General features: G+C 39.6%; 1 protein-coding gene across 3 annotated transcripts in view; it reads right to left on the bottom strand.

Annotated features, from left to right (window-relative positions):
- The window catches only part of LOC136866189 (protein inturned), a 313,810-nt gene that overhangs the window by 110,871 nt on the left and 178,491 nt on the right, over positions 1-24,448 (bottom strand). For all 3 annotated transcript variants that reach the window (XM_068226644.1, XM_068226645.1, XM_067142930.2), the window contains one exon: positions 3,268-3,407. In XM_068226644.1, the coding sequence (XP_068082745.1) occupies positions 3,268-3,407 (140 nt within the window). The remainder of the gene's footprint in view (positions 1-3,267; positions 3,408-24,448) is intronic.

The raw sequence follows: 24,448 nt of genomic DNA, 5'->3' as shown, positions 1-24,448 counted from the left end.
TCAAGCAGTATCGAAAATGTCCAATAATTTATATTAGGTTATAAAAATATATATATTTCAAGTGCAAGGGTGGAGGAGCCTGTGGTAATGAAGTCTTATGATAAGTCTTATGAAGTAACATTTTTATGATGTTACTTATCTGGGGAGTGCGTCATTAAGTTATGCCAATGATTTTATCAATAAATTTGATTGAAACTTCACAAGATAATATTTTTGTTACTTCTGCTATAATTATACAATATGAGTCTGTTACTAGTTAAAGGTATGTACACTGACTGACAGAGCAAATGCAACACCAAGAAGGAGTGGTCAGAACTTTATGCCAATTGCAGGGTAGACTGACGTCACTGAGGTATGCTCATGATGTGAAATGCGCCGCTGTGCTGCGCATGTAGCGAACGATAAATGGGACACGGCGTTGGCGAATGGCCCACTTCGTACCGTGATTTCTCAGCTGACAGTCATTGTAGAACGTGTTGTCGTGTGCCACAGGACACGTGTATAGCTAAGAATGCCAGGCCGCCATCAACGGAGGCATTTCCAGCAGACAGACGACTTTACGAGGGGTATGGTGATCGGGCTGAGAAGGGCAGGTTGGTCGCTTCGTCAAATCGCAGCCGATACCCATAGGGATGTGTCCACGGTGCAGCGCCTGTGGCGAAGATGGTTGGCGCAGGGACATGTGGCACGTGCGAGGGGTCCAGGCGCAGCCCGAGTGACGTCAGCACGCGAGGATCGGCGCATCCGCCGCCAAGCGGTGGCAGCCCCGCACGCCACGTCAACCGCCATTCTTCAGCATGTGCAAGACACCCTGGCTGTTCCAATATCGACCAGAACAATTTCCCGTCGATTGGTTGAAGGAGGCCTGCACTCCCGGCGTCCGCTCAGAAGACTACCATTGACTCCACAGCATAGACGTGCACGCCTGGCATGGTGCCGGGCTAGAGCGACTTCGATGAGGGAATGGCGGAACGTCGTGTTCTCCGATGAGTCACGCTTCTGTTCTGTCAGTGATAGTCACCGCATACGAGTGTGGCGTTGGCGTGGAGAAAGGTCAAATCCGGCAGTAACTGTGGAGCGCCCTACCGCTAGACAACGCGGCATCATGGTTTGGGGTGCTATTGCGTATGATTCCACGTCACCTCTAGTGCGTATTCAAGGCACGTTAAATGCCCACCGCTACATGCAGCATGTGCTGCGGCCGGTGGCACTCCCGTACCTTCAGGGGCTGCCCAATGCTCTGTTTCAGCAGGATAATGCCCGCCCACACACTGCTCGCATCTCCCAACAGGCTCTACGAGGTGTACAGATGCTTCCGTGGCCAGCGTACTCTCCGGATCTCTCACCAATCGAACACGTGTGGGATCTCATTGGACGCCGTTTGCAAACTCTGCCCCAGCCTTGTACGGACGACCAACTGTGGCAAATGGTTGACAGAGAATGGAGAACCATCCCTCAGGACACCATCCGCACTCTTATTGACTCTGTACCTCGACGTGTTTCTGCGTGCATCGCCGCTCGCGGTGGTCCTACATCCTACTGAGTCGATGCCGTGCGCATTGTGTAACCTGCATATTGGTTTGAAATAAACATCAATTATTCGTCCGTGCCGTCTCTGTTTTTTCCCCAACTTTCATCCCTTTCGAACCACTCCTCCTTGGTGTTGCATTTGCTCTGTCAGTCAGTGTATAATGTATAGATAATGTTTTCTGGGTAAAAGTAACTGTAGCACTTGATAGGCAAACCTGCAGCAGCTCACCGACACAGATAGGTCTTATGGCGACGATGGGACAGGAAATGCCTTGGACTGGGAAGGAAGTGGCCGTGGCCTGGTGTGAAAATGGGAAACTACGGAAAAACCATCTTCAGGGCTGCCGACAGTGGGGTCCGAACACACTATCTCCCGGATGCAAGCTCGCAGCTGCGCGACCCTAACCGCACAGCCAACTTGCCCGGTAGTTCACAGTTTAAAGGGAAGTACAGCAAGATAAGAATTCCCTCTTAACTTTAATCAGAAGAGAAAAAGGGAGCGTTCTGAATAAGTATGAAAATGGAAGACTCCCTTGAAAACCCAATACCATTACGTTGGAAGAGAACGAGATGGCTAAATGAAGTCAGCAGGAAAGATAGCCTGACACAAAAAGTGAGAGCAATGCCAGGATCAGTTAAAGATCCCGTGGTTGCTGTCAAACTCTCCCAAGTTAAGAACCCCTGCGGTTAGGTAGCAAATCACGTCTTATCCAAGTGCTTCTTCAAAGGTCCACATATTGCCCGTCAGTATTGGAAATGAAAAATCAAGTCATATACTGTAATTTAAGTCAGATAACTTCAAACATGTGCACCGCAGTGTTGAAATTTGGTTTGGATCGTAGCGGAACACACAGCTCAACAAGGCACCTGGTTTATTACCAACTGTCGGGAAACATTATCTTCAGAGAGTTATCTAACACAGTTTCAGCTGAAGTCTACTCACATAATAGCAAACAAATGTTATATAAAGTGATTAAAAATTAAGAACACTGAGATATGCCACTTTAAAATAGATCTCTTGTAACTCCCTGGGTGCTGTACTGCAACAATGCAGTTATTAAATATGTGATAAAAGCCCACAATCTTTCCTCTCTAGAAGAAAAGAATATGCTTCAGTAAAACGTTAAAATATTAAAACAAATTATAAGATGAATTCTTTTACCAGAGCTCACATTCCTGCAAGTCTAATCTAGTGCTCCATCAAATGGATCACTTTAAAAGTTTTAGTACACATTTTCTTGTCATTTGTTCCTCTGAACACTTCACAACATTCACAATGATACCTCTCTTCGAGCTGTGTATCGCAATATTGTTTTTCCTGAGTAGTAGTGTTTGCACATTATCAACATATATCAGGAAATAATGGGAAGTACTTTCAGCTGAATGTTTACAAATAAAAGAGTACACCTGCAGAGCAAGTGCACAGAATCATACTGCTGCCCTCTTCCCATCTCTTCACCTCAGAGCATGGTTTAAGCTATCTAAAGCAGGCACAAAAATGACAAGATCAATCAGATGGTGATAGTGGTAAAGGTGGTTTAAAGGGGAAAACAATGTGCCTGTAACCTCCAACATTTATGGTACATAAGCTGTGCCATTCTTTGACTGCAGAATCTAGAGTGTAATATGAATTACAACACATTTATTCAAAATGAAAATTTAAAGCAGTAACATTTTTCAAAAAGCTTCCTCATTAACCTTTATGTCAAATCTTTCAGTGACAATAGATCAAACTACCTGATGGCGGTACTGGCTTGGTTGGTGTAGTTGGCTCAGACTGACGGACAAACCCCAAGAAGTTATCTGCTCGTCTAGATGTTTTATTTGCAGATATGACTTCTGGTGTGGTAATCTGTGGTCTAGGATTTGTATCCAACCTGAAAAAGAACATCAAAATTTAATACCACAACAGAGGAAGTAGAACTCTGACATGATAGTAATAGAGGTCGAGCATTGGTTGTCTGACTTACGAAGATCCAGTGCTCTTGTTCATGAGTACAACAAGATCTGCAAGAATCCTCTGCTGATTGTTCTAAATGACATACTAACTCTTGGTCACCAAAGACTGAAATTATGACATCCACCCCTATGTGATGCTGCTCTGAAGACGTCTACCAACTTCAATGTTTTGGAGGAGTGGAAAGGCTGCTGGAATAACCCTCCTGACTTACCCCTGCATAACATCTTCAGACGGGAAAATATTGCAAACGGATTCCAACTGCCGCGTGCAACTTGGTCCAGATTGAACAGGATCAGATCAGGTCATGGAAGGTGCAGGGATTCTTTCTACAAGTGGAACTTTGTACCAACTCCAGACTATGATCGTGGAGCCCCTCACCAGACTATTCCCCCATTGTAAGCGAGTGTCAACTATGGGCTTATCCAGGTAGATTGGAAGACTTCCTATCGCTAACAGGGGAAGCACTACAGTGGAATCAAAAGTTGGACATTCAGATATAACAGATAACACTAATGCCTGAAGTGAATGAATGTTTTTTGTTATTGTATATATGTTGTATATTATGTATATAATTTTCTTGCCATATCTAATAATAATAATAATAATAATAATAATAATAATTGGTTGTTAGTTTCTTAAAATAAAAGAAGGAAGATTTTGTGGACATACTGCATAGTGTAGTTTCAAGCTGAGGAAAGAACTTGGGAAGTCATGCTAAACAAAAAAACAAACAGTTACAAAAAAAATCTTTTGACAATGTTCAACAAGATATCCTTACAAATCACCTGAAACATATTGGGCCTGAGAGCAAAGATGTGAACATCATCATCAAACTGCATTGGAACCAAACAGTTCACATCAAAATAGCAGACCACATTATTGAAGAGATAACAACACAAAAATGAATGAGACAAGGTTGTAACCTCTATCCAATCCTGTATAACTTATACTATGAAACCATTTTTTGAACTGCCCATCATGAAGCAAATAACCACCACCACCACCCATTTCGGAAAACAATATGAAACTAGCTGACAATTTAGAAGACCTTCTGAACAGCATCAGTGAAGCAAACAATAGAAAATCAAAATTCATGGTAATAGCAAGCAGTTACCTCCCTGTAAAGAAACACCATTGCAAAGGTATCATATTTCAAGTACCTAGGATGCTGGCTAACACAAGAATGAGATTCGGACACTGAAACCAAAACTAGAATTGGCATTATAAAAAATGTCACTGAACTTAAAATCTCTTGTGTGCAGCTATGACCTCTGATTTGATACTCAATGGTTATGCTTTATGGCGTTGAGGAATGGATGCTTAAGGCTTCATCAATGAATGGACTGCGGGCCTTTGAAATGTGGATGTATTGCAGAACATTCAAGATCCCATAGGTAATCCAAATCTTCCAAAATGACAAATACCCCTGATACAACAGTTCATAAAAGGCAAGATACAAGGGAAATGTGGATGGAGAACATTGTCCTTGGTGGTTTGACATAAACAATATGGCAACTCAGATAATGGAAATACAAAACAGGAAAAATTTGAAGAAGAAGAAGAAGAAGAAGAAGAAGAAGAAGAAGAAGAAGAAGAAGAAGTGGTATCTCTATATGACTCATGTATCCCCAACCCTTATCCCATTTCTCTACGGGGTCAGGGAGGAAGTGAGATGAATTTTCTTAGCGAGTTTTTATAACCGGATGCCCTTCCTAGCATCAGCCTCATCAGAGGAGTTAATGTGATGAAATTAATGATGTGACTTATGATAACAGGAAGGGAAAGTGTAAAACCCAGTGCCGGTACATAGTCTACTCCTGTGGAATGGCACTAAGGGGTCTGCTTGAGGCTTAACGTCCCCATCCGACAGACGAATCACCATCAACAACGTCATTTGCCCTCACTCCATATGAACACTGTGGAGAGGTTTGCAATTGAATCCAGACTTTTGGCAAGCAATCTAGTGATTACATAGTATATACCACCACTCTCCTACCCTGCTGCTCAACATTCCAACGGGACTTGAACCAGCTAACTGCGGTGTCAGACCACATATACTTGACGCTTTAACGATCATGGCCACCCGGCGGGCTTCTCTGCATAACTATGGACCTATTATTTGCCTTCACGGTTACAAGTCATAAAAGACTCAGGAGCAGTGAAAACAAAGTCTCTCTCTATTTTTAACCTCAGTACTAAGTGCAGCACAGAGTGGATCCCTGACCCATCCCTCCGCCCACCAAGGAATGGACCAGCATTGTTGTGATGATTGCTGAGCAAATCCTACATCTGTATGCATTTCCGAAAGTGGAAGCCTTGCCTCTGAAGTTTTTCAATTCTGACAGAGAATAATATAAAACATACAGTATATTCTCCCATGTGAGCCAACCATCCCTTCACTGCAGAGAGTCCCAGAACTAGGTTATAAATTTGTATTAATCAGAATGATTAATATAATAATGTTCTACGTATTCTGTATGCATAAACACTTTATATCCCAGCTAGGATTATGAAGCAATGATGTATGTTGCGTTGGAGAACACTTAAGGATGATATTAAAGTTATGTCTAGAATGTGGTGAATTTAAAATAGAATCTCTACGTCTTAGCACAGGACTATTGCTGGCAGATGAATCATCTGGAAGGAGAATTTACCATCTCACTCCCCTCTGTACACATAAAGTAGAGCCAAAATGTCACTACGATTGCCACTGCTACCATAAAAGGCTGAGGGACCGACCGACCGACCAATCACTACTGATCTGCATTTAGGGCAGTCACCCAGGTGTCAGATTCTCTATCTGTTGTTTTCCTAGCCTTTTTTAAACGATTGCAAAGAAATTGGAAATTTATTGAACATCTCCCTTGGTAAGTTATTCCATTCCCTAACTCCCCTTCCTATAAATGAATATTTGCCCCAATTTATCCTCTTCAATTCCAACTTTACCTTCAAACTGTGATCTTTCCTACTTTTAAAGACAACACTCAAACTTATTCGTCTACTGATGTCATTCCACGCTATCTCTCCACTGACAGCTCAGAACATACCACTTATAATACCAATGTAAATGGTCCATTATTGGACATTATAAATTTTCCGCCAGGCTGAATGGCTCAGACGGTTGAGGCGCTGGCCTTCTGACCCCAACTTGGCAGGTTTGATCCTGGCTCAGTCCGGTGGTATTTGAAGGGGCTCAAATACGCCAGCCTTGTGCCAGTAGATTTACTGGCACGTAAAAGAACTCCTGCGGGACTAAATTCCAGCGTCTCGGCGTCTCCGAAAACCGTAAAAGTAGTTAGTGGGACGTAAAGCTTATAGCATTATAAATTTTCCAGCTAAATCATTCCTGGTTGCCAGCATTTCGCCCTCGTGTGCTAGGCTGGGCTCATCAGTTGGTACTTAGCACACCTACCAAGACGCTGGCTAATGCATACCGTGAAGGCCATTGCGTAGGCTAATTGTAGCCACCGGCAGTGCCAATGCACTATGAGACACTCATGGGAATCAACATCTACAACATACCACTTAGTCGAGTGTCTCGTCTCCTTTCTCCCACGTCTTCCAAGCCCAAACTTTCCAACATTTTTGCAACGCTACTTTTGTCGGAAATCACCCAGAACAAAACAAGCTGCTTTTCTTTGGATTTTTTCCAGTTCTTGAATCAAGTAATCCTGGTGAGGGTCCCATACACTGGAACCATACTCTAGTTGGGGTCTTACCAGAGACTTATATGCCCTCTCCTTTACATCCTTACTACAACCCTTAAATACCCTCATAACCATGTGCAGAGATCTGTACGCTTTATTTACAATCATATTTATGTGATTACCCCAATGAAGATCTTTCCTTATATTAACACCTAGGTACTTACAATGATCCCCAAAAGGAACATTCACCCCAACAACACAGTAATTAAAACTGAGAGGATTTTCCTATTTGTGAAACTCACAACCTGACTTTCAACCCTGTTTATCATCATACCATTGCCTACTGGACATTATAAATTTTATAATTTTATAATTTATAATGTCCAATAACGGACCATTATATTGGTATTATAAATTTACTCATTCGGGACAAATAACTCAGATTCCCTATGGGAATCAACATCTATAACATTGCCTACTGTCCATTGCACAACATTATCAAGGTCATTTTTTAGTTGCTCACAATCTTGTAAATTATTTATTACTCTGTACAGAATAACATCATCTGCAAAAAGCCTTATCTCTGATTCCACTTCTTTACACATATCATTGATACACACAAGAAAATATAAAGGTCCAATAATACTGCCTTGAGGAATTCTCTTAATTATTACAGGGACAGATAAAGCTTCACCTACTCTAATTCTCTGAGTTCTATTTTTTAGAAACATAGCCACCATTCAGTCACTCTTTTGTCTAGTCCAATTGCACTCATTTTTGCCAGTAGTCCCCCATGATCTACCCTATCAAATGCCTTAGATAGGTCAATCGCAATACAGTCCATTTGACCTCCTGAATCCAGGATATCTGCTATATCTTGCTGGAATCCTACAAGATGAGCTTCAGTGGAATAACCTTTCCTAAACACAAACTGCCTTCTATCAAACCAGTTATTAATTTCACAAACATGTCCAATATAATCAGAAAGAATGTTTTCCCAAGGCTTACATGCAAGCATGTCAAACTGACTGGCCTGTAATTTTCAGCTTTATGTCTATCACCCTTTCCTTTATACACAGGGGCTATTATAGCAACTCTTCATTCATTTGGTATAGCTCCTTCATGCAAACAATAATCAAAGAAGTACTTCAGATATGGTACTATATCCCAACCCACTGTCTTTAGTATAACCCCAAAATCTTATCAATTCCAGCTGCTTTTCTAGTTTTCAACTTTTGTATCTTACTGTAAATGTCATTGTTGTCATAGGTATATTTTAATACTTCGTTGGTATTAGTCAATCCTTACAACACTGTCCCTTCCCAAAATACTTAGGTGTCACATTAGACAGATCCCTAACATATAAACATCATATTAACAACACAGCCGCCAAGATCAAAAGTCGGAATAATATTCTTCAAAAATTAGCCGGCACATCCTGGGGTGCAAACAACCAAGTGTTGAGATCTACTGCTCTAGCTCTTTGCTATTCAGTTGCCGAATACTGCGCTTCAACTTGGCTGAACAGTGCTCATACTGCGAAGATTGATGCTCAACTAAATCAAGCAATGCGCATCATAACTGGTTGTATTCGCTCTACAAACGTGGCCTGGCTGCCTACACTCAGTAATATTCCACCGCCTTGCTTAAGAAGGTCTGAAGCTCTTCTAAAACTGTGGAAGAAGACCAGCCTGGACTCCAACCTCCCCGTTCACCAGGATATTACTCAACCTGCCCCTCCACGACTTAAGTCTAGATCTCCACCCTGGCGCACTGCACTTACACTGGAAGAATCTGGGTTCTCCATCACGAACGCCTGGTTACACCATTGGCAGCAGTCTTCTGTTCCCAATCAACATCTTGTGACTCTACCTCATGTTCAACCTCCCGGATTCCATCTACCCAGACGTCAATGGAGGACTCTAAACAGGATAAGAGTCAATCAAGGAAGATGCGGCTATACTCTTTATAAATGGGGCTGGCAGAAGTCTTCTGGGTGTGATTGTGGAGCTACCTCACAGACCATCTACCACGTAATTGCCGAGTGTCCACAGAGAGCATTTCAAGGTTCTTTGGAGGACATTCATAATGCAACTGAGGAGGCCTTAAAATGGATCAATGGACTTGATTTGGAACTATAGGCTTCTGCTTGTATATATTGTGTATATATTGTATACTTATTTATATAATCTATCTGTGCACATCATATGATAAATAAATAAATAATTTCCTCTATCTGGACATTATCCTTGTAACCAACCATCTTTACATACTGCTGACTGAATACTTCTGCCTTCTGAAGATCCTCGCATACACACTCTCCTTGTTCATTAATGATTCCTGGAATGTCCTTCTTGGAACCTGTTTCTGCCTTAAAGTACCTATATATCAGGGGTGGCCACTAACCTTAATTTTGGGGTCTGCAAATTTAGGAGACAACATTGAGAGCATGTTTAAAAAATGGATTATAAAATGAAGACACGTTTTTCATTTTATAAAAAATGAAGGAACCTTTATTTTCTACACTACACAGAACATTATTGTTCAGGTACACATCAAGGAATGAGATTTTACTTTTGAGAATTGCTTTTTCGAGTGTTCATTTTTGCTGTTAAGTTTTTTGAAATCTGGCTGATAATTGGTAAGCGCAGTTCGCGCAAGTTCACTTTAATGTTCAACAGTTAGTTCAGATCGATATTTAGATTTAATGAATTTAAGCATTGAGTACAGTGATTCACACACATACGTAATCCCAAAGATTGAGATAAGTCTCTTAGCACACTCTTTTGTTAGTGGGTATTTTTCTTCTGGAGCATTCTTCCAAAATTCTATGGTAGAAACGCCACTTCGTTTGAGTCCTTTTACTCCTTCGCCCTCTTGCAGTTCTAGTAGCTCCAACTCTACAGCTGCTGTATCCTTTGTCATCGGTGGTGAAACAGGACAGCCATCGCCCACAACATCAACAGCAAAAGGATTTTCCAGGAATGAAAATGAAGGTTTAAGTGATCTCAAATCATTAAATAACGTTAAGCCAAACATCGCTGCTACTGACTGCCGCCGGCCGTGAGATGCTGTTAGTTTCTATTAATTATATAAATTAATTTTACTCTAAGATTGGTGTAAAGAGCCGTACGAGACTGAAACAAGAGCTGCATGCGACTCGCAAGCGGTGTTGTGGCCAGCTCGGCTATATATACTCTTCCATTTTTCACTAAAATTTGTATGACCGCCGATTATGCTTGCCATCATGTTATCCTTAGCTGAAGTTTTTGCTAGATTCAGTTTCCTAGTAAGTTCAATGTATTCAGTCCTACGAGGTACCCGCAGAATCGGTAGAGTAACAGAGCTTAGTGACTTTGAATGTGTAATGGTTACTCGTTGCCACATCAATAAACCGTCAGAGCCCTTTCTGCCCTTCTCAAATTGCCCAAGTCGACTTTGGGGGTGTGATTGTGAAGTTGAAACGAGAAGTCTCAACCATAACAAAACCATGGTTGGGTAGATCACGTGTGCTGACCATCAGGGACCATCAAGCACAGAAGAAGGTTTTTTTTTTTTTTTTTTTTTGCAAGTTCCTCTACGAGACACAGATAGGTCTTAGTGCGACGATGGGACAGGAAAGAGCTAGGAGTGGGAAGGAAGTGGCCGTGGCCTTAATTAAGGTACAGCCCCAGCATTTGCCTGGTGTGAAAATGGGAAACCATGGAAAACCATCTTCAGGACTGCCAACAGTGGGGTTCGAACCCACTATCTCTCTGGATACTGGCCGCACTTAAGCGACTGCAACTATCGAGCTCGGTGCACAGAAGAAGGTGGTACAGGTAAATAGCAAAACATCACATGATACCACCACTCATGAATATTGTAGTGCCACCAATAGGGATGTAGGCAGAGAAAGTTCGCGCCAGATAGCGCTCGTGTACTACTGGGTAAGCGCAAGGCGATCGTCTTATGTTTCTCCCAGTCAGCTGCGAGAAATATACAGATTGTGACCGAGTTTCCTAAGCTAAAGCCTACTATATATTCTCTAATTTTACTCCAAGACTATATTAATTATTTGTACAGGTATATCCCCTAGTATATTATGGACGATTTTCAGCGTTTAAGCGTTAAACAGCTGCAAAATGAGCTATGGACCAGAGGCGCTAAAACTAGCGGGAGGAAGGAAGAATTAGTACAGCGGTAATTACAAAATTCTAACATGTTTTATTATCTAAATAATAAATAGGAGTCAGCATGCCTTTTCCTACAGAATACAATTACTTGATTATTGTACATTGAGAAATATATAAATATACCTCCACAAGACTTAAATCATAAATAGAGATTTAAATACGCATTTACTCTACTTGCTTATAGTCTTCAATTCACGTATTTTTTTAGGTTGATGGCTTACATGAAACTGCAGAGACAGCCTTGTCCACCACCAAAGGCATGTGAATTTCTTCAGTTTCCTAGTACCGGTTCCTTTGAAGAATTGACTATCAGCCATAAGGTGAAGATCACCATCACAAATGTGCATTTGATGGATTATTTTGTATTTAGAAAATCGGAAATAGATGGAGCACCTGTTTCTAACTACAAATCATTGTGTGATGCTGGATACAGACTTTTCAGTGAAAAGTTTGTTTTGTTTATAAAATGTTTTTTTCAATTGGATGAAATTCTAATATGCAGTGCTGTGAAATCCGAGTACACAAAACATAAGAGCTATAATGTGAAGCTTATTTTAGGAGTACCTGGTGACATTATAGGAGCGGAATGTGAATGTGTTGCTGGAGCAGGCCCGAAGGCATATTGTAAGCATATTGCTGCTGTAAGCTATGCATTAGAGCACTTCTCCAAGACTGGTATTGTTCAGTGTTCAGAAACATGCACCCAAAATTTACAAACTTTTCACCATCCCCCTTCCAAATGGTTGAGGCCAGTTAACCCTATGAAAGTGGAATGTTTGCCCTTGGAACAAGTTTTCCAGGAACCCTGCCATGATGTTAGGCCATTGTCAGGAGTTAATCAGCCTGGATATCAGCAATATGTTGAAGGTATTGTGAAAAGTTCCCAACATAAGCTTGCTTTTTCTTTTGCTCTAAAAAAAAGAACAGGCCAGCTACTTTGATGTCATTCATGACCACCATTATGGTGTGGATCCATGTGCGACACAAGCTGAAAATCTTGTAAGAGTCAATGATGAGGAAAGGAAGAAAATTGAGGAAAATACTAGACAACAATCCCAGCAAAGTCTATGGTTCAAAGAGAGGAAATATCGTTTGACAGCAAGTAATTTTGGGAAAATCTGTCACTCAAAAACACCTAAAGCCCTAGCAAAATCGTTATTCAAGGGAAGTTTGTTTTGCTCCAGTGATATGAAATGGGGACTTCAAATGGAAGACTCAGCAAGGGACAGATATTCTCAGCTAACAGGCCATGTAGTCCAAAAGTGTGGCCTCATTATTCATCCTATCAGACATTATCTGGCAGCATCTTGTGATGGATTAATTGGACAGGATAGAGTCTTGGAACTTAAAGGGTTGCCAAGTAATAAAAATGAAGCTATTTCAATCAAATGTGTTTCATACTTGGGTGAGAGCAGTGGTGCAGTGATACTCAAGAAAAATCACAACCATTACTTCCAAGTGCAAGGCCAGCTGTTTGTTACAGGCAGACATTATTGTAGCTTTGTTGTGTACACTGCTGTTGACATGCTAGAGTTGGAAATAGAGAGAGATGACATTTTCATTCATGAAATGGTGACAAAATTAGACAAGTTTTACCATGAATATTTTGTTCCAGTCATCCTAACCTGACATAATGGTTTTCCTGAAATTGCATAACATAAAACATACAAATATTATCCTCCCTGAAAGACGAATTTTACTGACATGCAATTTTGACTGCAGTATTTTGTATGTTTTAGCAAGTCCTATAGCCCGTTCTATGTGTATTCTTTTAGAGGCTATCCTCCTTGTTTCAATGTTTTCTGATGGAGTAAACTGCCTTTTGCCTTTCAGAAATGGTGGTATATCTAATGTTACACCTTTAGTGCATAACAGATCCTGAATGTTGAACTCCCTATCTGCCATAACTGAATCTCCTTCTTCCAAGAGATCCAACATTCCTGATCTGATAAATAACTGCCTATCTGATATTGCCCCACCATATGCATCAGATATGAAACTTATGAAACCAGCTGGATTTATACCTATTAATACCTTTGGTGTGTTTGCATTTTTGTATGTAGAAAATTTAGCTTGCTGTGCTGTAGGGTTCTTAGGTTTTGCTATTGTAATCTCAGTTGCATCAATTATTACTCTAGTCGAGGGGTATTTCTGTCTAAAAGCAAGGGAGCTGTTTTCAAGGACAGTTTCTCTATCAGGCCATATGTTCAACTCTTTAAATTGGCAGTACATGAAATTAATTCAAACATTAAATATTCTTCCAACAGTAGTTTTATGGATTCCAAAGTTAAGGCCTAGTTCCTGGTCAGATTTGTTGGTCCTTAGCTTCATAAATGTCAATAAGAAACACAGTCTGGGTTCAAGAGGGAATATCTGTAAATTGTATCTGTTTTCTCCCAAAACAGCAAACACCAAATTAAAATGTTGGACGTCTGCAAACCCTGTATAAAGCAATACGGCATCAGGATTATTCATTATTTGCTCAACAACCAAATTACCTGTAGTATTTGTCTGAGTACTGACGTCTATGAAAATGGGAGTCACAGATGTTACATTCACTTCTTCGGGTATATTCACGATTTCTTCCCGTACTTCAATGGGGATGATTTCTGAAGATTCCAATATTGTAAGCTTATCGTGGTAATCCGGTGATTTTCTTGTGTATGGCCTCTTCCTTCTTTTTGTTGTGTTCGTGGTCCATGGAAAAAGCGATGGAACAGCGCCCGGTTTTAATCTTGCTCTCTCACCTTTAAATAGAAATATAAATTCTGTGGTTGTTATCGAAATGCCTAATCACTTTCTTCTTCTTCTTCTTCTTCTTCTTCTTCTTCTTCTTTTATGACCACATAGGATCACTTTAGTCAGTCCGTCGTTCAGGTCTCTTTGAAGGGATTGTTCGGGCTTTGCGGTCCTCCCAGTACTTCTTCAGACGCTCCGATCTTCGTGCCCTTTCCTCAGTTGAAAATGTGCGTGTTGTTGGTTTGTTTTGTGTAAGGGTAAAGCGGAGGTTTGTATTCTTGAGTTTTGTATTCAATTTTATCTTATTTTTGGTGTCTTCTGTTGTAAGGCCTATTTCCTTCAGATCCTCTCTTACTTCTCTGATCCATTTACATCCTGTTGTGGTATTTTTTGAGACGAGATTGTGTTGTACTAGTTGTTTCAGAAGTCTCGAGTCCTGCATCCTCATGATATGTCCAAAGAATCCCAGTCTCCTCTTACGCATAGTATCTGTAATGGGTTCTAGCTCTTTGTACACGACTTTGTTAGGTATTAACCACCACTGTCCATCTTTCTGATATTTTTTGTTGATACAGGTTCTTCCAATCCTCCTTTCAATTTTCTGAAGTCTGTCAGTCTTTGATTGTTTATTCAGGTAAAAGAGTGTTTCTGCTGCATATGTAGCTTCCGGTTTTATAACTGTGTTGTAGTGTTTTATTTTTTTATTTATTGATAGACATTTCTTTTTGTAGATATCCCATGTTAATTTTTGTGCTTTAGCTAATCTATTTGTTCTTACTTGGATTGAGATTTTTTCATTAAGTTATGTGTTATTACTTCTCCAAGATATTTAAACTGAGTTACTATTTTGATTTTATTACCATTTATGGTGACTTCTTTTAACTGTGTTGGTTTTTGGGGCATAATTTCTGTTTTTTCAAATGATATATTGAGGCCAATTTTATTTGCAATGTTTTGAAGTTCTGATATCTGGGTTTTTGCTTCTTTTATGTCCACTGCTAGTAATGCTAAATCGTCAGCAAAACCCAGGCAATTTGTTTTGATTTTTCGGCCAATCTTTATTTTGGGGGGACATTTTCTAAACCATTCCCTCATTACCATTTCTAGAGCACAGTTAAATAATAGTGGTGAGAGCCCATCTCCCTGCCGTAGTCCAGTTTTAATTTCAAATGTCTCTGATGTTTCACCCCTAAACTTCACTTTTGACTTGGTATTGGTGAGAGTCAATTTTATCATGTTTATTAATTTGGGGTGTAGTCCAAGGTGTCTTAAAATTTTAAACAGAGATTCTCTATGGATGCAATCATAAGCTTTCTTGAAATCTACAAATGTTATCACCATATCTCTGTTTCTTCTCCTGTTATAGTCCATTATCAACTTAAGACTCATGATCTGATCAGGACAGCTCCTCCAGGGTCTGAAACCTCCTTGATATTCTCCTAGTTCTTTCTCAAGTTGTAAACTTATCCTATTAAGGATGATTATTGAAAATATTTTGTATGTTATGTCTAGGAGAGAGATTCCCCTGTAGTTATTAGGGTCGGTTTTGTCCCCTTTTTTGTGCAGAGGATGAATGAGGGCTGTTGTCCAGTGTTCTGGTAGTTCTTCTTTAATCCAGATAGAGACAAGTTGTTGATGGAGGGCAACTTTTGCTGAGGTTCCTGCATATTTCCAGATTTCCGCAAAGGTCTGATCTTCTCCTGGCGCTTTGTAGTTTTTTAATTTATTCAGAGCTTGGTAGACTTCCTTTATTGTGGGGGGATTGATGTTTTCTGGTGATGTTTTTATCGGGGTGTTGGTGTACAAATGAAGGAGTTCTGTAGGTTCCTCACAATTTAAAAGCTTGTTGAAATGTTTAGCCAGAATTTCTGCATTGTCTTTATTGTTATGGGCCAGCTTACCATCTTCATCCTTCATCAGTAGGGTCGGGGGTTCATATTTTTGGAGCTGCTTTCTGAAGGTTTTGTAGTAGTCCCTTGATTTAGTTTTACTGAACTGTTCTTCAATGATGTTGTCTTTTTATTCTTAAGACTTGGGTAGTTTCTTTTCTCTGTTTTACTAGCTTTTGATAGGATATTTCTGTCTTTTGGGACTGATGTAATAGCCATGCCTGATGTCTTTTCTCCACTGTTTCATCACATTCACTGTTCCACCATTGGTGTTTTTTACGTGGTTTAATTGGAGCTAGGTCTTCTGCAATTTGTTTAAGGTTGTGTACTAAGTCTTCAAGTTTGTCTGTGATTTTTATTTTTTCAGTTGCTTTCTGGTAATTTTTGTTGTTGATTAGCTGGGTAGGATCTATTTTTCTTTTAGTTTTAAGGGCTTGCTTTTGTTGTCTCCTCTGGGGAGTGAGTTTAATTTTAATTTTAACTACGTAGTGATCTGAACCTGTGTCTATTCCTCGGAGGACTTTGACGTTATAGATCTCTTTGTGGTGGTATTTGTCCATGCAGACGTGGTCCAGTTGCCATTCTCCTTTAGTGTAGTCAGGGTGTTTCCATGTTTTGAGTTTTTGAGGTTTCCTCTTAAAACATGTAGATTTTGAGATTAAATTATGGTTTCTACACAGGTCAACTAGTCTCTCTCCATTTTTATTTGTTTTCTTGTGTGCTGGCCATTTTCCGATGATGTCACGGTATTTTCTTTCTCTGCCTAGTTGAGCGTTGAAGTCGCCTATTAATAATTTTATATGGTGTTTGGGGATGTTATCTATGGTCTGGTCCAATAGGTCCCAAAATTCTCCTGTTTCCTCCTGGTCTTTTGAGGAGTTGTTTTTATCATTAGTGGGAGCATGGGCATTTATTATAGTATAGATTTTATTAGATGCCTTTAAGGTGAGCGTTGAGAGTCGTGGAGACTGTGATCTGAATTCTTGAACTGAGTTTATTATTTTAAGGCTGACCAAAAATCCTGTTCCAAATTGTGGGACATTCTTCATCACTCTCTTCCCGGGTATACCTTTATAAAGTCTGTACCCTTGAGATTCCAAGGCATCCTGGTCAGTGTTTCTAATTTCCTGTAATCCCATGATAAGAATTTTGTGTTGGTCCATTATGTCGGTGATCACTTTTAGTTTACCGGTTTGCATGAGTGAGTTTATGTTGTGTGTAGAGAAGTATGTTATCTGCTTTGGTTTGATTCTTGATTTTGTCTCATTTGTGTATGTAGTACTGGGGTATTTCCGTGCCTCCGACTTCACGGTATCTTTCAGGTGGCAGCCCACCGTATCCGAATGCTGCCTTCTCCGAACTCTTGGTTCAGCCGGTGGAGTATTCCTTAAAAGACCTTCCATGGTTGACTGTCAAGGTGTCACCTGTGTGGGACTAGGTCCTGAATTACAACTCTGGATGTGATCCAGTGAGGTGATAATGAGGCCGCTCCTCTGGAGTACAGACGCCTTGTGCAGCCGCCCCTAACCTGGAGAACAGACGCTGCATAATGGATTCCAGTGGCATTTCCTCCACTGTGGGGACCATCACCCCACCCAAAGGGGCTCATTCGCCCGAAGCCGTTGGCCCCCTTAGGGAGTCAGGTTATTTCCCGCCGCCCAACACTCGGCGTTGGCAATTTTACAGCTGGGTGCCAGACCAGCAAACCCTCCTCCTTTCTCATTCCGGACTTGGGACCGGACAATGGCGGTAGAAAATACGAATTATTTCCGTTCGTAAGTCGCACTTACCCAACAAAGTTTTCGTGAAGTCTCCGGGTTGAAAATGATGGGAACACACTTTAATATTTTCGGTCAGATTCTTCTCACTGAAATGTTTCCTTCTAATAGTATGTAACCATTTCTTCCTCATTTCTTTATTTTGTGGAAACTGATGAAACGAAAACGAGCTTCCCTGATTTTTACAAAGAGGAACACTGCAATAGCTCGGCATAGTCATGAAAATAACAATTTAAACAACTTAAATTCGTGGATATTAGCGGCATGAGTACACAGGAGACAAATGAAGAGCGCCTTGCGCTTACCCAGTACAACAGCACTGCGCTCTATCGGTGCTAGTTCTATACATCCCTATTGTGCAGCTAGCATCATGATAGTGTGCAAGGAGATACGAGGACTGGGATTTAAGACTCCTGCACCTGCCCATAAACATTGAGTGCTGTTGTTAGAGGCTCTTCAATAGAAGGGAAATATACCTTTCTGTTCCTACAACACAGACCGGGCGTTTTCTTCTTTCCATTTTTTGCATGACACCACTTGCAATTGACTTTCAGGTCAACAGCAACAACCACGTAATTACTATCATCAGTATTGCGGTCATACTTGAATCCCGATAAAGATTTTGTTTTCCATTTCACTGTATCTCCTAACAGCTTTTTGACTGATTTCAGGATTTTTCTTAGTGTATTTCCTTATAGCCTCCCTATTAACATCAGGTTTTCTTCAGTATATATTTTTTCAGAATCCCAATGTGTTTAAAGATCTTAATACTATTGATGAATCTGCTGCAGTGCTTCTTTCCTCTTTGTTTTTCATTGGATGATGGAACTTTTGAACTGCTTATCGAGTCAGAGAGAAAATTTAGATCATTATCAAGCACAACACCCAGGACTTGTTCAGATGGTTTTTGAAGGAAGTGAAGGTGGTAAGAACGGTAGGGGTAGACCAAGGTATGAATATGACAAGCAGATTAGAGCAGATGTAGGATGCAATAGTTACATAGAAATGAAAAGGTTAGATAGCACAGGACAGGGTGGCATGGAGGGTTGCATCAGACCACTCTATGGACTGATGACTCAAACAACAACAACAACATCAAGCACAACAGAAACACATTTGTTTTTAGGAAGAGGATGATAATAAGTGAAAGGAAAAGGAAATTCACTGCCAGTTCTGTCACTGGCATAGCACTGAAAAAAACAAAACCCTGCAGGGATGATTACATTAAGTGAAGTAATGACACGGCTAGCAAAACAGGCGACTGTTGATGAGGAGAGACTTATTGAGGTATGAGTGGTTCAAAATGCAATGACATCATGAGGCCAGAGCACTTAAAACCTAATATGGCCCTTCCCTCAATAGGCTCTTCAGGCTGTGTTATCACATTCCCTTCACAATTCATCACCAGAGGGTAAATTTCAAAAGCAGCCACAATTTTGTAATGTGTGGCATATGAGGTGGGAAGGGACAAGTAAGCCTGGTATTCAACCATGATTCTGTACATGTATCCACATAGCATCATAGTAAACACTTGAAAGAGTTGCCAGTTATAACAAATGTGGTGTATGACACTAGCCTGCACCTGAGGTGCTAGGGAGTCAGTGCTGTACATTAAATACGAGAGGGAATATAAAAAACAGGACCCGCCTCCCTTTGTAGGTACAACACGGTGAGATACTGTTAGTCAGCCAATAGCAACAAGCTCCATGTCTAATGAATCCTATTATAGAAAACAAAAGGAAAATAGAGTTAGCTTGAGAAACAGGAACTATAGTATACAAGAGTTGTAGGTAAACAGAAAGTAAAACCTGATAGAAAAACTATAGTTTTGTGACCAAAATGAGTCTGAAAAGGTGGAAAGTATTAAGAATAAAAGTTTAGAAGATGTGTATGAGGAACAAAATTTACTTCAATGAGTTATTTCAATAAGCTGTATGAAGCAGAATGAAGCTGTAGTTTCTTAAAACTAAATACTCTTCATTTCAAGGATTTTGAAATTTGTGGGGAGACGAGGGACATGATCTCGAATTTTAAAAATACAGTAGAAGTTGTTATAGTGAGAATTCATAATGGCGAAAAATTTACTCGCTATAGTGGATTCAATATAATCACTGGAGTGCATAAATACCAATACAGTAGAACCTTGACTACATTCCCGGAAACTATGTTTCCCAGATTATTTGTTCAAATTACGTGGTCCCACGTGCATCCTAATTAAATCACGTTGTAAAAATCCTGAATTATCTGCTCCTCAAAGAAACAATTTCTCGGATCAACCGTCCTGAAATGTCAGTCCCATCAACGCTAAATCCTCGATCAAGCGTTTTTCAAGAAACTGTATCTCAGCAAAGGATGCCTATGGCATACTTACGGATCTTGGTGTTAAGCTCCTGTCATTACGATAATTAGAGCAAGTACCGGTAATGTACTGGAAAATCGATTGGCGGTGAACTTGCATAAGGTACTATCACATTCGGGTGGTATTGTTTAGAGAATCCTCGGAAATCATAAAGCACACAGTGGCTACAACAACTGGAAGGAGACAGAGTGCATTTCGACAGCTCCACTTGAAGACGGAATGGGTTTTGTCAAACATTCGTACTTGAAAAACATCTACATTGTTACGATCGCCGCATATACTACGTATATTCCCTACCTTGTATGCCTGCTTTTTTGCCGATCATGCCGCCGCTGCTCCACGCATTCAACTGCTCCGCTCACCTGTGGTCTGGTTACTCCATTCATCATGTGACTCTGACGTCATCCTCTCCACACTTCACTTTCTCCATCATGTGTACTGGTGCTTACCTATTGGACACGTGATAATGACGCTTCTGGAACTTGCTGGCTTTCAGCCTCTTTACTTTTCTCGATCTTTCTGTACTGCTATATATTCCCACTCCGCTGCTCCAAAAAATTGAGTCTGCCTTCATCTCGGAGTGGTGGAGCACCAAAATAACTGTGCTACGTTGTATATCACTTCCACCTGGACTGTTATTACTTCTAATTTGGTGAGCAAGACTTATTATCTGTTATTTGGACATTAAATTTTCTATTGGGCCATCTGCCACAGCTGAAAGTTTCTTCCGCTGACTTAAATTTGTATCTTCAAGTCACATATACAAGACTTTATTTCTGCAAAAACCTTTCAATCCCGAACTGCGCTACGGACAATGTAAAAATTGTAATCTCATCATCCGGCTCCTAGGACTTATGCTACTTTGTATTATAAATATTATAAATATCATAACAACAGATTCCGCAGCATAGACACACCCGGCGAAGAAAATCCTTTCCCAGTTCGATCCTTACCCCACTCCCCCTTTCCCTTCCTTTCGCATTTCTTTTCTTTCAGGTTTTGCTCCTTTTTTTTAAATTTCGCTTTTATATTCTTCATTGTACGCTTTGTATTTGATCATACGGTTTTTTGGATACATTTCTTATTTATATTGTAAATGTGGCACATTTTTCTTATCTTCTCAGGTTTCCTCTATATAATTCACTATCTATCAAACTTTTGTCTTCGATTTATTATTTTGCTGCAAAATGTTTCATTATTTATTTGTTTATTGTTAAATATATCTTATCTATATTGTTAACCTTTGGTTTTCTCTTGTTCCTATATTCTTTCATTTCTTGGCCTAGCTCCTTCTCACTGCGCGTTTCCATTGTTCAATTATTATTATTATTATTATTACTATTATTATTATTAGTATTTGTGCCTTTTCTTCTATGACCTTTTTGCTTTGGCTATATATATTAACTGATTCCATCTCAGCACCATATGTACATTACCACTACTGACGTGTATTACTACTACTGATCAACTATTGATAACACTAGCCAACATGATTTTGCGGTAACATGGAAAATATGTAATTCTTATGGAAATCGCTGCCCTGATTCCGAAAATGATGCTATTTTTTTCCTATCACATCTATTTTTGATGCAATTCGGTGTTTTAGTATCTGCATGAATTTGTAAGATGTAATGTTGAGAAATGTTCTCGCGCAACTATTTTTAGAATACAATTATGTGATTTGATTTTTTATTGTTTGCATTTTATTGTAGGTTTATTGCTGTCTAAATTTTCATTTTGTAGTTGGGGATTTCCTGGTAAATTCATAACAAACTCCCCCAGATACGTAATAGACCGCGAGGTATGTAGGATTGAAGATAAGACAGTTGAGAGTTTGTCTCTCACCTTAGACCACTTGAATAAACAGACGTATTAAAAGCCCCAGCCTTTATGCAATGTTTATGATGGACTGATAAAGCAGTTTCCTTTCAAAGATAACAGTCCGAAAGTATTATATTCAAGAAGATGAACTTGTATTTTGTACGGATGTTTCAAATCTTCTACGTCGATTGGGAGAGAAAGAGTATGATCCTAGTAACTGGCATGTTTTTATTGACTCTTTCAAAATAAGTTTAAAGGCTGTTTTGCTTCATAATATAAATGTTCTGGCATCTGTCCACTTGCACACTCCACAAAATTGTCTGAAACATATGAGACTTTAAAATTGGTGCTTGAAAAAATTAAATATTATGAACATGGGTGGCAAATTTGCGGTGATTTTAATATCATTGGATTGTTGCTGGGACAACAAAAAGGCTATACAAAATTTCCCTGTTTCCTATGCAATTGGGATAGCAGGGCACAGGATAAACATTGGGATACAGTGAATTGGACAGAAAGGAAACAACTACAACCAGAATCCAAAAATGTCTTGAATGTAAGTCTTATTGACGGTGAAAAAATTCTACCTCCACCCCTGCACATCAAATTTGGATTGATGAAACTGTATGTCGAGGCATTAGATAAAAGTAACCTATGATTCCAATATTTATCCACTAAATTTCCCTCATTATTAGATGCAAAAATCAAAGAAGGCGTATTTGATGGACCACAGTTTCATAAACAGATGAAGGATAAAATTTTCACAGACACGATGACCAAAATTGAGAAAGAGGCATGGAACGTATTCAAAGATGTAGTGACTAAATTCCTTGGCAACATTAAGGACTTCAATACAAAGAAATTGTAAGGAAAATGTTGGTAAAGTTTAAGGAACTCGGTTGTAATATGAGCCTTCAGCTTCATTTCTTAGCTTCGCATCTGGATTATTTCCCTCTAAATTTAGGAGCTGTCAGTGAAGAACAAGGTGAAAGGTTTCACCAGGATCTCAAAGATGCAGAATGACGCTATCAGGGACGTTGGGATGTGAATATGATGGCCGATTACTGTTGGTCGATTGCACGAGACGACCCTTCTAGAGATCATTCAAGAACTTCAAAAACCCGGAAATTCCAAGGAAAACAGGAAAAGACGGAAGTGTGCATCTAACCTGCACATAATGTAAGTAACAAAACTATGTATGTTTAACCATGTAATTTTTATTCAAGGTACGGTTATATTAATTTAAAAGCAACTGTACAGTCGAAACTAAATAGGCGCTTTATGCTTCAGTTTCACGAATTTCAATATACATTAAAAATATAATACATACTATCTACTTGCTTACAAAGCAGCATTTATGTGTATTCAATGCATGCAAAATATAATTACGTTTTGCAAGCTGAAATTGACATTAATACATCAAATTTAATTAATACTAAGTATCAACAATTTTACGTAAGAACAAAATAATATTTTGTAAAATTGCCACCAAACCAGACGTGATTCACCAAAGCTAATTTTTTTCTCAAATTCTGCGTTAAGAAATTCATAAAACCCACCTAGTTTCGTTTTTACCGCACAAAAAAACGTTTTATTTTGCAGGCTAGTGTAATCGCACGCTCCCAACAGTATGGTTCCAGAGCTACCAACAACATTATGCCCAGCGTTAGATGTTTATTTTTTTCTATTGTATCGGTGAACAGGTTTTTGGCACTTCCCTCAGGGCACTGTATAGTCACTAGGCTTTCAGGCAGGAATCGAAACTGTTCCTTTTTAACACAAATCTAGTATTTTAATATTATCGTATACGATTATGTTATCAAGACTAAAACAGATGTTACACCTTACAAGCATAATGCAACGGGAGAGCTTGGGATTGCCTATTACTGTTTTGGTCCTAATATAAGACAGGGAATTTGTGTTAAAATATTATAAAAACTGCAGTCATTTTATCTGTGCACGTTACATTTAAAAATTTTTTATTATCATTTCCCACTCGTACCGACTTGTACAGCGAGCGCGCTTTCCAGCTGAGTTCAAGGTCAAGAATAACCATAATTGCTGAAGTTTTCATGATATTTTCTCTATTTCCAATCTTATTGTGATTAGTGACTGGCAGAATTGAATATAATGCATTGAAGAAATTTTGAGAATCAATACATTCAAAACCATATTCTCAAGTTCAACATAACCTTTAAAAGCCGATGTAGGCCTAATTTAAGCGGTAGAAGATTTCCAGAAACTGATTATGAACAGTGTACCGGTGACCAAATTACAACAGAAGATTAAAAAAGGGATTTTACCATCACGTTGGGTGCTTTTGTATCTAATGTGCTTTATTTTACTAGATTAGAGAATTAAAAACTACTTGTGGTCGACTGTCGTTTGGCTTGACGTCATTTGATTTTTCGAAGAGTTTGGCTGATCAAAGTTGCTGAACTGAAAGAAGTTTTCACAGGAAACTGACGAAGTTTCTCCGGTAAAACTAAAAGTAAAGTTTCGAGATTTTTAACTTGCGTACCGGTAATTAATGTTGCAGCCGGCCCCACG

This window comes from Anabrus simplex, chromosome 3, assembly GCF_040414725.1.
Source record: "Anabrus simplex isolate iqAnaSimp1 chromosome 3, ASM4041472v1, whole genome shotgun sequence".
NCBI lineage: Eukaryota > Metazoa > Arthropoda > Insecta > Orthoptera > Tettigoniidae > Anabrus > Anabrus simplex.
This window is presented reverse-complemented; position numbering and strand designations above follow the sequence as displayed.